The 13214-nt window shown below is 47.3% G+C and overlaps 1 protein-coding gene and 1 long non-coding RNA gene across 4 annotated transcripts; one reads left to right on the top strand and one right to left on the bottom strand.

The window, feature by feature from the left end:
* Nucleotides 1–2365: 2365 nt before the first annotated feature.
* Nucleotides 2366–6948, top strand: IL10 (interleukin 10). Its single transcript, XM_019430377.2, has 5 exons — nt 2366–2701; nt 3504–3563; nt 3819–3971; nt 4987–5052; nt 6126–6948. Exons 1-5 carry the CDS (start codon nt 2537–2539, stop codon nt 6216–6218), a joined length of 537 nt encoding a protein of 178 aa, XP_019285922.1. The 5' UTR covers nt 2366–2536; the 3' UTR covers nt 6219–6948.
* LOC109255572 (uncharacterized) lies at nt 3426–11194 on the bottom strand. 3 transcript variants are annotated; one of them, XR_002075304.2, is made up of 4 exons: nt 10963–11194; nt 8535–8672; nt 3825–5000; nt 3426–3646 (listed from the first exon to the last, which is right to left on the bottom strand). It is a non-coding gene; the product is annotated as an uncharacterized LOC109255572 (long non-coding RNA). The 3 variants fall into 3 exon arrangements; XR_002075302.2 differs by lacking the exon at nt 10963–11194 and adding an exon at nt 9904–9947; XR_002075306.2 differs by lacking the exons at nt 8535–8672; nt 10963–11194 and adding an exon at nt 5506–5632.
* Nucleotides 11195–13214: the final 2020 nt, after the last annotated feature.

The following is a 13214-nucleotide window of genomic DNA, read 5'->3' as shown; positions in this document are numbered from 1 at the left end:
TCTCTCTCTCTCTCTCTCTCTCTCTCTCAAAATAAGTAAATTAAATAAAAATAAAAGAAAGATAGAAATGGCTTTGCCTACCTTCCCCCTGCCATCCTGTGCATGTGTGTGTGTGTGCGTGTGTGTGTGTATCTCAAATTACAAGAAGAAATTGTAAAAGATGCTGGACTGCCTCTCTGAGTTGCTTTCCTATCCTTCTGAGAGCCCAGACCGGCCTCCTGCACGTTACTTCCTGCAGCCCTGGTATAGGCTCATCATGTACTCTGCTATGCCCAACACAACACAGAAAAGAGAAAGCCGTATGGCCAGGAGCCTTCTTCCCCGGACCAGACCCTGTGCAGGGAGAGGGGCTATGAGAGGGGCCTCATAGCCTTGCCTGGGGTTTGACTCCTCTGACCTGACTCTTCCACCATGCTGAATCTGCACCCAGAACACCCACTCAGAGAGGCAGTCAGCAATATGGGCTAAAGCAGGCACGGTCCAGAAAACCCGGAAGGGAAGAGTGGAGGAGAAGGGTAGGAGGGGGTGAAAACTCAGCTCCTGACTTCTTTGCTTCCTGGCAGCAAAATTCAGTACTCCAAAGCCCAGTATAAATCAGCAGGAGCCAAAATTCTTGCATGAGCTCCACCCTTTACTCCCTTCACTATTCTTAGGTTTTTGCACTGACACGCCCCAAAGTGTTGGGAGGAGAGGCCGCAGCCTCCTGATCTTGCACAAGGTACATCCACAGGTTGGGCATGGACCCCCTCGTTTCTTTCCCTTGGACTCACTCCAGACTGGCCTGGCCCCAGTATGTCTGCCCTATTTGCTCTGCCACAGTGACCTCCTCCACTGGAGCAGACTCAGGAGGTGTCCCGGGTGCCACCTGAGGTGTCGCGAGCGCAGATGCGGGAGGGCCAAGGCGTAACAGAAACACTGGAGACACCCTATATCTGAGTCCACTTGTGACTCCTCCCCCAAGCCCCTCATGTGTAGCCCAAAGGCTGCTGGCGGGCAGGAGGGCAAGTACTGCTTCTACCTTGGGACAGAAGGGATATAGACATAGGGAAGCCAAGTGACTTTCCCTGGTTTTAAAGAGAGACAGAACCAGGGAGAGCCCAGGCCTCCTGCCCACCCAGGTCAGTGGTCTTCCTCATTACTATCTTCACCGGGGAGGTGGGAAAAGCCCCTGTAGAAGGACAAGATCAAGGCATATCAAAAGACTTTCCAGATATCCGAAGAAGTGATGTCACTACCCCTGTCCTTCCCTTATTAGAGGCAGAGCAACCTTCCTCACTACGTCTGGCCACCCTACCTGCTTACCCTCAAAACCCCACATGTGCAAGTCAAAGATAAGGCGGCTAAGACTTCTTTGGAAGGCAGGGGAAAGGAGAGTAGAGAAAGGAAAAGGGCCTGCTGTCCCAGTCTTCATGGAACCCTGACTTAATTTCCTTGTTGTTTCTACCTTCCCTCCCTCCTCACCCCCATCGATCTTTCAAGCGTAAGTCTCCAACCACAGAAGCTCACAACTAAAAGAAACCTTAAGGATTCTTGAATCCAACCTTTTCATTCCACAGTGTAGAGAAGAGTAAGAAGCGTGGACTTGGTGTCAGGCAGGGCTGGGTGCAAAGTCTGACTCTCTCACTTAGCCTCCGTGTAACCTTGTGCAGGTTACTTAACGTCTCTGTGCCTCCATTTGCTCACTACAAAATGGGGATTGATAAGGGTCACGGTGACGGGCAGGTGCCAAGCTATCAGTCAGGGTGGACTACTCTTGCTAACGTCCTCCAAGCACGAGGACCACCGAGGAGGTAGAGACACGGATCTGAGAGTTGAAATGAACTCAGGGCTGGAGAAGGAGCGTGGAGCACATCCCACGACCTTGCTAGTTCAGTGGGAAACTGGCCTCCGCGAGGGGCCTTCTTGGAACATAAAACAAAAGAAACAGAGGGAATTTTGAGGCTATTTAGATCACCCCAGTTCTCACCTGGGGAAACTGAGGCTCTTTCCAATTCAGCAAGGATAAGCCTTGGGTATTCGGCTCAGGCTGGGGAAGGGATCCAATTATTTCTCAATTCCAGTGCATTCTGGAATGGCCAATGTGTTCACGTCACTGTGACCTAGGAGCACGCGAATGGAACCCACAACCATGGGCCTCTCTGCACAGAACAGCTGTTCGCCCCAGGAAATCAACTTCTTTTTTTATTAAGAAAAGTTGGAAAGTTATTTTAAAACAGAGAGAGAGAGAGAGAGAGAGGTAGCTCGTCCTAAAAATAGCTGTAATGCAAAAGCTCATTATTCAACAATCCCTGTTGCTTACGATGCAAAAAAAAAAAAAATTAACAACTTTAAGTTCAGCGAATGCAAAGTTGGAGAGCTCGAGGGAAGGGAGGGGCTGTTTGCCAGGAAACCTGTGACTGTGGCTTTTTATGAATGGGGAGGCCTCGCTGAACCCACAATATAAAAGGGGGACACAGTAGGTGAAGGTCTGCACACCAGGGGCTCTCTCTTGTGACACCAAACCACAAGGCCAACTCTCAGAAGGCAGAGCTTCGCCATGCCCAGCCCAGCACTTCTGTGTTTCCTGGTCTTCCTGGCCGGGGTAGGAGCCAGCCGACACCAGAGCACCCTGTCTGAGGACAACTGCACCCACTTCTCAGTCAGCCTGCCGCACATGCTCCGAGAGCTCCGAGCTGCCTTCGGCAAGGTGAAGACTTTCTTTGTGAGTATGAATGCCCTCCTGTCCTTCCTTCCTTGCCAGGACCACCTCAGCCAGGCATTCTGCTGGAGCTCCAAGAACCCTCCTTCTCGTTCACCTCCATCCCCGGGATCCATTCCCCTCAGACTTCAATTCTTAAGGAGTCCCAGGTCGGGCCCTAGATGGAGTGAGTTAAGCTAAGCCCAGGTGATGCAACAAATGTGCGGGGTGGGGGGGAGAAAAGCCGCCTCCCAGGCAAATGCACTGGGACTCCTATGCTTAGAGACGTGGGAGAAATCACAAAGGGTCTGACTGAAGATGAAGATGTCCCCCAAACCTTGTGGCAGGGAAACATAAATGGCCTCAGCCGAGCGGGCTTCCAGAACCAGGAAAAGCCTGACGGCTTGGGCAAGAGCCGTACAGAGGGGAAACCTGCATGAGGGGATGCTTCCCATCTCCAGACGGCTTTCAAAGCTGCCGCTGGATGTCCGCAGCGAGGAGAAAAGAACAGCAAAGAGCACCGAAGGGGGTGTGGGTGGCCCCTTTGAACCTGATCCAGCTCTGCAGAAAGGAGATCAGGACCGAGTCAAGCTTCTGCCTTGGCTGCGAAACCTGGCCGAATTTTAAAAATAACTTGATCCTGATGTAACTAAGGGACCTGATTTAACTAAGGGTTCCAGCACTGTTGAACGTCCTTGTTTTGAAAATCTCCTTTCCTGCACTAATGAAAACTCAGAAACTCTATAAATAAGAGGGCATCAGAAAGACATTTATTTCAGTTATTTCCTCAAACCTCGGGCTCACTCTCCTTTTGTTCTTCTTGCAGCAAACCAAGGACGAGCTGCACAGCATATTGTTGACTAGGTCCTTGCTGGAGGACTTTAAGGTGAGGGCCCGGGGGGTGTGTGGGAGGCGAGCTTGCAGCGTGACTCAGAGAAGGGAGGCCGGGAGCTGGGTCTGCTTCCTTTGCTTTGAAAAGGAGAAGTGGAAAGATCTTAACTCAGCACACAGCCAAAGGGCTGGCCCTGGGGGAGGTGGCTGGTTAAGAAAGGTCCCTGGGGACAGAGCTGTCCCCTCGAGCCGGGGCAGCCGTGCTTCCTCCCAGTCACCGACCGCATGCCCCCCCCACCCCCACCCTTAGGGTTACCTGGGTTGCCAAGCGTTGTCCGAGATGATCCAGTTTTACTTGGAGGAGGTGATGCCCCAGGCTGAGAACGAGGACCCAGACATCAAACAGCACGTGAACTCCCTGGGAGAAAAGCTGAAGACCCTCCGGCTGAGACTGCGGCGCTGTGTGAGTGCGGATCAGTTCTTCCCCTCGGGGCTCGGCGGCCTCTTCCCACTCACACCCGGAGAAGCAGAGACAGCCTGGCGGGAGGACTCTCCGAAGGCACTAGAGTTCTGTCTCTTGCTCATTTCTTTCTGAGCGGGGAGTGGGGGAGGCTGCTAGGCATTTACATGTTTGCAAACAGCTTTCCTGTTATTTGTGAGTCATTTGTGGGTTATTAACTATTCCCCTCTCTCTTTACGAAAGGGGCCCAGAGCTTCAGTCTGGGCTCCCTTTTCCCTTTGGATCTAGACCCCGAGCCCAGCAAAATGGGCCAGGAAGCAAGAGTCCCTCGGAGAAGAAACTCCCCTTGCTTCTTACTCTCCACCTTTGGAAAGCAGAGCCCTTAAGCGGGGCCCAATTGACAGGAGTTTCCCTGGCATTTTAGAAGGCCCAGGGGACTACTCGCCACCAGGCGAGTGTGTCTATGAACAATTCCCTAGGATAAAAATTTCTCCAACTGAAGTGATACCCTCACCTCTGGTTTCCTCTGTTCTCTCGCTGATAATTGGGGAACCGGTTGGTCTCTATTTGTAGGACGGGACCATGCGAAGGTTTTGGTCAGCATGACTAAGTCTCTGCATCTCTCTTCCTTGGAGGACTTAGAAACGGTCCTTGGTGGCTGGAACTGAAGAAGAGGGACAGGACAGGGAAGCAGGAAAGGACAGAATGGCTGGCTCAGCACTTGTCAGCACTGTGGTGTTCGAAGAGGAAGCTCCAGGCTCCATCCCCTGGGTTTTCATGCAAGCTTGGCAAACATCTCAGAGAGGCTCCTGGAGAAGCACTTTTCATCTCCCTGGGCTGTTTCCTCTCTGTCTAGTGGGCCAGGGTGACAGAGGGCTCAGTTCTCCCCAGGCGCTGTGGGGGTTAGGTATCCAAGATGAGTCTAACTCCTTCTTCGTGCTCCCAGCTTGTCCCCCAAGTGCTGTGGACACGGGAGCTGGGAGCCCACGGCATGAACGCTTTCTCTTTTCCTCCACAGCATCGATTTCTGCCCTGTGAAAACAAGAGCAAGGTGGTGGAGCAGGTGAAGAGTACCTTTAGTAAGGTAAGTGGATGGCGGCAGAAAGGGTTTGGGGAACGTGACCTCCACCCACTCCCCAAGTCGTCAGGTGCTGAGCAGGCCCCGTCCTTCTCTCAAAGGGGGTGTGGGAACCCCACAGATGGTGTGACCTCCCCAGCCAGTGAGGAGCTGCCGCCTTGGTTATATTTGTTTTCTGTGAAGTGTCTTTGGGGGTTTCTAAATGACTGCTCCCCGCCTTTGCAGGCGGGTTGAGGGTTGAGACAGCCAGCCAGCCTGCGAGCGCAGTGAGCTAGATGCTGGGGAGAGTGACAAAGGAAACAGAAAGTAGCTTGTTGGGAATCTAGATGCAAGCCACACGTGCAGGAAGCCAACACGTGAATGCGCACACACAAACACACCCAGGGGTTCGGCCTGGACTCCCCAAAACTCAGAGCAGGAAGTAGCATTCTCATCGACCCGGAGTTGGTCCATACTCACTTTCCAGGTGCCGTTCACACCTGCCAAAGTGCCTGAGAATGTCAGCTCTCAGATCGAATGGGGTTTCACGCTTCCAACTGTCGGTGAACTCTTCAACCCCACTGCCCAGAAGCCATGTGGTCTTGTCCTCTTTGTGGGCTGGGGACAGACACTGGGCAGGGTTCTGGCATCAGGGGACATAGACCCCCTGATAATAGGCCAGAGGAGCAGGGCAGGGCCTGCTCCGTCCAATGGTGGGAGAGCATCAACCTAAAAGGGCTCCCTTCTCTCTTCTTACTCTCTTGCTGTCAAAGTTGTTCCCCTAACGTCTTTTCTCCAAATTCTCAATAAGCGTCATGTGAGCACATGACCTTTAAAATTGTTGAAAAGGCATCATTTTGTAGACTGTGCCTTATGAAGTGAATGTTCCTCTTGTTACTTGCTAGTCATGCTTTAGGTAAACACGTAGCCTTTCCCAAGGCACCGGGAATAGCCTTGGGCTTCTAGGCTCCATCCTTCACCTCCCAACGCACGGGAGCAAGGGTAACTCCTGGGTCCCTGAGTCATGCCCATCCAAACCAGGGACTCGTTTGCTCACTCAGATGGGGCTTTCACTAAACATTTTCTATCTCCCTACACAGCTCCAAGAGAAAGGTGTCTACAAAGCCATGGGTGAGTTTGACATCTTCATCAACTACATAGAAGCTTACATGACAATGAAGATGAAAATCTGAAACATGGTGGGGAACGAAACATCCAGGATGCAACTCTTCTGGACTCTAGGACATAAATTGGAGATCTACAAAATCCTACTCAGGGATATGGGAGAACCAAACAGCTCCTTGGAGAACCCGGTCATACCTCTCTCTTAGAATATTTATTACTTCCGATACCTCAACTCCCATTTGTATTTATTTACTGAGCTTCTCTGTGAACTATTTAGAAAGAAGCCCAATATTATAATTTTTTTCAATATTTATTTTTTTTCACCTGTGTGTAAGCTGTTTTTGTAGGGTGATACCCTATGATATTTGAGTATTTTAAGAGAAATTGTAACTTATATAAGGAAAAAAATGTTTCTTGGGGAGCCTACTGATGCTTCCATTCCAAGCCTGACCATACTTCATAGCTGTTGAGCTATTGTTCCTGACCTCCCTATAATTTCTCTGGGCCTGGGGCTCCTAGAGTATTGTAAAGACTCTTACCCTCTTAGGAGGAGAAACTAGGGAGCCCCTTTGATAATTAATATTCCAGTGGCTCAGAGGGATTCCCTTGACCTCATTCCCCAACCTCTTCATTCTTGAAAGCTGTGTCCTGCTTGTTATTTATAACAACCTAAAGTTGGTTCTAATAGAACTCAGTTTTAACTAGAAGCAATTCAATTCCTCTGGGAATGTTACATTGTTTGTCTGTCTTCATAGCAGATTTTAATTCTTAATAAATAAATGAGTCTTATTAAAAGTATGTTGTGGCATCATTTGACTTCTGTTTGACTAAAATTATTCCCTCAATGTTTCCAAGATAGAAGAGCGTAGGGAAATGAATTCTGCATTTCAGGTAAAGAAAACCAACTACACTCTCCCAGAGAGGAGGCAAGTTCCAAATCTGATCAGAGGGGGAAAAGAAGTTTCACTTCAAAAGGCAATAGCAAAGACCACCACAGTTTTCCTACAAACTCAGTCCTTTAAGAAATTATCCTTAAATTCTTAAAGATCGTGTTGATTTTCAAGGCTAAGGATAAAGTTGTGTAGATACCAAAATTAGAAAGACTGGCAGAGGACTTTTTTCTGTTTTGTCTTTGTTTTCTGGGGTCTTGTTTTGTTTTGGTTTGGGTTTTTGTTCTGTTTTGTTTTGGCTTCTTCAAGCCCCAAAGGTCTGGGTGAATACTAATTGACCAGGGCTGTTGAGAAAATTAAGATAAAGAGCTAACATGGCTCCTAGGGCTACGAGATGGTCCCTATACACATGTTTGATTGTTATTGGTATTCACAACTAAAAACCCCTACCAAATCCTCCTTGAGCTGAGATCAGAGGCCCACCCAACCGAGTAGAATATAAGCAGATTAGCCCACTTGATAGAATGCCCAAGGATTCAAGCGGCTGCAGTCCCTTCTCTTCCCTCCTTAAGCTACCAGACAAATGTGAGGTTGGCTTTTGACTGCGGTCTATTGGGAGGGGTGTGGTGGCTGGGGAAGCCCTACTCAAGGCCCCGTGACTTGGAGGAGAGGGAGGGAAACAATGGTCTGAGTAAACACTGATCACCCTCATACTCTGCCCAGGCAGCCCTGGTCCGGGGGAGGATAGGGGCCAACTGGCTGTGGTCAGTTTTTCAGTAAGACCTGACTCACTTTAGTTAAAGTAACCATAGGAAGGAAGTGGGAAGCATCAAAGCTGAAATTCTGAGATGAAAGGTTAAGAATGGAGGCCAGCTGAAGCCCAGGAGAGAGGAGTGAGGCTCTCTACAGCAGGGCTCTCGGTACTAAAATGGAGAAACTGAAGTTTAGGCTGTTAGGGCCCTCTGCTAGGCAATGCATACTAACTTAAGGTTGAGGTTCACACCTCATGTGAGGGAAGTGGGCATCTGAAACCAAGAGACAGAAACTCACCTAAAGAAGCCACATGGCTGATAAGATGTTGACAACAGCCACAATTAATTGAGCGCTTTTTTTTTTTTTGAGCTAGTTGTTGCTAGGTATGTATGTATCAGGCATGCTATGGGGTATTATTATTGCTATCTTCTGTAAGAGGAAACAGATGTTCAGAAATGTTGGTGTGCCTTGGCCGCGTGGATTATATGGAGAACGGAGAACTGAGAATAGCGTCAAATGCTTTTCCCTTCGTGTTAATTATCTATCGATGCCTCCAAAATTTAGCAGCTTAGAGCAGCGCACATTTTTTGTCTTTTCCTGTAGGTCGGGAATCTGAGAATGACAACTAGGGGTTTTGGTTCACGGTCTCTAATGCGGTTGCAGTCAAAATAACATCCAAGGCTGCAGTCATCTGAAGCTTGGCTGGGGTTGGACAAAACACATCCAAGATGACGCACTTACATGGCACGAGGACTTAGTTCCTCACTGGCGACTGGCAGGTGGCCTTGGTTCCTTGCTACGTGGTCCTTTCTGTGGGGCTTCTTTGGTGTTTCCACAACATAACACAACACAACAGCTGTCTTCCCCAGAGCCAGTGATCTGAGAGAGAGCAAGGAGGAAGTCATGGTGTCTTTTCGACCTAATCTCAGAAATCTCACACCACACTTCTGGCACATTCTGTTCCTTAGAAGTGAGTTGGCAAGTATAGCCCATATTGAAGGGGAGATAAATTAGATTCCACATTTTGAAGGGAGGCGTCTCAAAGAATTTGTGGACGTCTTTTTAAACTACCACATCTTTCTAAGAATTTAGAAAACATAGCTCTGTGCTCGAATGGCACATCGGGCTCCTGGGTTGGGAGTGGGGGTAAGGGGAAGGGTCGGGTAAGCACCTCACCATGGAGAGGGCATCATCATGGACATAGCCCTCCTCCTCTTTGAGCCTCAGTTTCTCACCTGGAAAACTAGCAGAAACTTTCTTCCCAAGTGTTATCTACCGAATGTTTGTGTTCCCCCCAAAATTCATATATTGAAGCCCCAACCCCCAGTGTGATGATATTTGGAGATGAAGCTTATGGGAGATAATTTTGTTGAAGGAAGGTGGAGCCATCCTCCTACAAGTGTCCTTATAAAAAGAGACACCAAAGACCTTGCTCTCTCCATCTCCCTCTATCTCTCTCCATCTCTCTTTCTTCACATGTGCCCAATAAAAATATCCTATGGCGCACACATAGAAAGATGGCAGTGGCTACAAGCCAGGAGAAGAGGTCTCAGAATGAAACCTACCGTGTTGGCACCTTGATCTCGGACTTCCAGCCTCCAGAACCGTGAGAAATAATTTTGTTCGTTTGTTTAAGTTGTGCAGTTTATGGTATTGTGTTATGGTAGCCTGAGCTGGCTAATGGACCAGACTTGATATAAGGGTCCAATAGAATGTCAGGTATGAAGGTACATATGTCTAATAGATTGGAAATCTAGAGATGAGGAGATGCGGTTTAGATGATGGGGATTTTTTTTTTTTTTTTTTTTTTTGGCAACAAGCCTTTATTCTCTAAAAAGAGCAACCACCTCTTCTCCCATGGCCCTCTTCACCTCCCACAAGAGTTTGGATAGAAATGAAGAATGAGAATCTCAGTCTATAGCCCAAGCTGCTAAGGTGAGGAGGGTGGCACCAGGGAGAGAAGCTCCCAAAATTTGTGATGACAATGTGGTTACCCTACCCAGCCACTGAAAGAAATCCGACAGATCGAAAGGTTCTGGAAGGAAGGGGTTGATATCAGAGATGTGAAGAAAGAGGAAAGAGAATTGGCTCAATGGCAGAAGCTACTCACTCTATGGCTTGTTGACCCTCAAAACGCTTATAAGAGTGGATCTAATTGTGGGACACGGGGACCAGCTTTAAGCCTGAGGGAGAAGCAGGCATAACACTCCAAGAGAATGAGAGCTGTATCCTAAGAGCAAACACTCAGAATTAAAAATGAAACGAAGATCTTTAAACTTTCACAAGCTGCAGAACTGGCTACAGAATGAACCAGTCGACTCTACCTTGGAGTGGGTAGTGGGTCCCAGGGGACACAGGTATTCTATTATTTAACCATCCTTTTACTCATCAACTCAACTTGGTGACTTCGGAAATTTTACTTCCCCTCTCTGGGCTTCCGTTTCCTCAATGATGAAACAAGGAAGTAAGTCTGAATCAATGATTTTCAGCTGGGACCACTAGAGTCACGCACGTTCCTGAAAGTATTCATGGTGGAGAGACTGTTGGAACAACTTCCCAAATTTGAAAAAGTCTAATGAAATTGTACGTTTGCTATCCCCACCTCCTGTAAGTCTGCACAGTTTCATTAAAAAACACTTGTATGTGCTCGGCTGAAGCAAGAGCCCCTCGGTATGGAAAGGCAGGTCACCTCATGCTGGCCAGAAGCTCTATTTTTCTAGTCGTCTATTATATCTTTGATTAATAAAAACAGAAAATAGAATTATTTTTGTAAATTTTTTTTAACCAGCCAAACTATTTTAAAATAGAGAGTCTCTGGAGGAAATTAATAACGGCAGTCCTTTGTGGTTAAAAGCTTCAAAACCACTAAATTAGATGAACTCCGAGTGCCCTCTGAGCCCATAGTTCCTAATTCCAGTATCTGATTCCTCCAATCAGCCAGGGATATTCCCACTTGAGCCCTTTTCTGGGACACGTTCCTGTCCAGAGAGTCTGCACTGTAATTTTCCAGACAGATTACCAGTCATCTGTGTACTATCAACAGCTCCCATCTTCCAGCAGGGTTGAGCAGCCACAGAGCTCTGAGTTTCCAGAAGCCTCCTTGACATTCTCTCTGGAGAGGATGGAGGAGATAAAGACCTAAGGAAAAATAACACAGCTTGTTTCTTACTCCACAGCACAGGCGTGATTTGCTCAGCCTCTGGAATCTGCCAAACCTCCAAGCTGAGTGACCTTGACACATCGCCTTCTTCGGTATTCTCCTCTGTGACACGGAGAGAATAATCCTTCCTTCCAGGTGTTGTTGTCATAAGAAATAGAGGTATGAATACATGTAAAGCACAGAGCAAATACTTAGCAAAACCAGCTTTTCCCTTAGGCATTTGGAAAAATGCTCACCTGAGACCAGATGGTGAGATCACTGCCATCACCATGAGAAACAGCCAGACACACCCTGTGTGCCCATCACCGAACCTGGACTTTCCTTAAAATATTTTCTGCCTCCCTACCCACCACTTCTGGATAGGAAGAGAAAACGGACCATCCTGGCACTTGGGAAGGACAGAAAGGAAATGACATTTTCTTGAGTGCCTGAAGAACTACTTGGCTTGATGAAGTGAATATATACATCAGTTATAGCTACTAGAGTTACATTGGTTCAGTGAGCAGAGGCTTACTAGAGGTGCCTAACTGCCATCCAAAGCCATAATAGTTACACATACCATTAAATAAATATTAGGTTAATTACGTCGAAAGTTTTTATTGATCACAGCCCTGGCCTTTGTTCATATGCATTCGTTATCCATCACGGTTACTAATCTGTTAGCACCCTAAAAAATGAGACAGTCTGCCACACTGCATCTTCCCTTACCATTATTCAAAGAAAAAAATACATTTTTCCCCCAAAGTCAAGAAGTCATTGTATAACAGAGCCCATAGTCCATCAAATATGCAACCCAGAATCTCACGCCTATGTGAAAAAGTCTTTCTGGAGTATTTAGAAGAAGCGGATGTCATGCCCCCAGCTGAACCCTATCATACCTCTACCAGAACTGAATTAGTAACCGTGGCTAGTATGCAGCGTAAGTAACTAATCAGGTCTTCTCGCAGAATATTCTCTATATTCGTATCTAACAAGGATGAGATCAAATCAAAACAGGGGCAGACTGGCTTCTCCCTGGCCTTTGTCCCGAGTCAGAGTTTTTATGAGATGCACATTTATTTACTCAGAACCTATCATACTCTAGGTACTATGTTGGGTGTTGGGGAGAAAATAGTGATCAAAACAGACGTCCTGCCTACCTTCATGGATTTAGCAGCTAAATCCATATGGTCGGAAAAAGACATCACAAGTTAACTACACAATGTTAGCATAATTGTGAAAACTAGTAGATGAGAAGTGGGAGGTGTCACTAAAGCAACTAACCCAGACTCGGGGGAGGGAGGGCTTCCATGAGAAGGTGACATCCAGCTGGACATGAAGGATGAGTGGGGCTGGTCAAATAAAGGGGGAGGTGCTGAGAACCTTCGAAAGAGCCACATATTTAAAGACCTCTTTGAACAGCAAAGAATGAGGGAAGGAATGTCTCTGAAGCAAGGGTAGATTTGTACTGATACTCAATATAGCTGGGCCCTGGGCCCTCTTCAGAACCCTCTGGCTTCTCCATCTCCTCTCATATCCTGAGTCTCTGAAGTAGGAAGGGACCTAAACTGTTTAAGGAACTAAAAGATGACACACAACAAGTGAGGCATATTATACATGAGGGAGAGAGATTTAACATGAACTGGAAGAAAAGGACAGACTTTAAGCAAAGAGAAGCCATTAAAGCCTATTAAGTAGAGAGGAGAATATATATCTTCTGAATGAGACCCTATAGGGTCTGTTGGCTTCCAATTCAGACAAGAGGAAATTCTAGTATGGACTATGGGGGTCATAAATAGGAATTTAGTGAAGTACAAGGGTTCAAGTATTTGGCAACTACTTAGGTGAGAGTGGTGATGGCAAGTGATGGCCAAGAACCTCTGAGATCTGGTCTGGACAATGGGTAGGGGAGAAGAAAGTTGGGAGGAAAAGAGTACATTCTACCTTGGCCCCATTGAGTTGGAGGTGCCTCTGAGACTTCGAATTCTTCCACAGTGGTCAGCTGGACATAGAGATGTAGTCTGAAGATAAATCTATGAGTGTCATTGCAATAGAGATGGTAAGTGAAATTGTAGGAGTGGAGAAAATCACCAAGGGAAAGAGTGTGAGAAAAGAGCCCAGAACCAAGACCTGGAGAACCCAGATATTTATAAGTCAGAGCAAGAAAAGCTGACAAAGAAACTTACAAAGAATGGACTGGGTGATAAAAAGAAATCCCAGGAGAAAGTGGCACTCCTGAGCGCAAAGAAAGAAAGCATTTTAAGGGGGAGAGAATGGTCAAC

This window comes from Panthera pardus, unplaced genomic scaffold (genome assembly GCF_024362965.1).
Source record: "Panthera pardus isolate Hobbes unplaced genomic scaffold, ASM2436296v1 HiC_scaffold_21, whole genome shotgun sequence".
Taxonomy (NCBI): domain Eukaryota; kingdom Metazoa; phylum Chordata; class Mammalia; order Carnivora; family Felidae; genus Panthera; species Panthera pardus.
The sequence above is the reverse complement of the archived record's forward strand: the minus strand, read 5'-3'. Positions and strand labels throughout refer to the sequence as shown.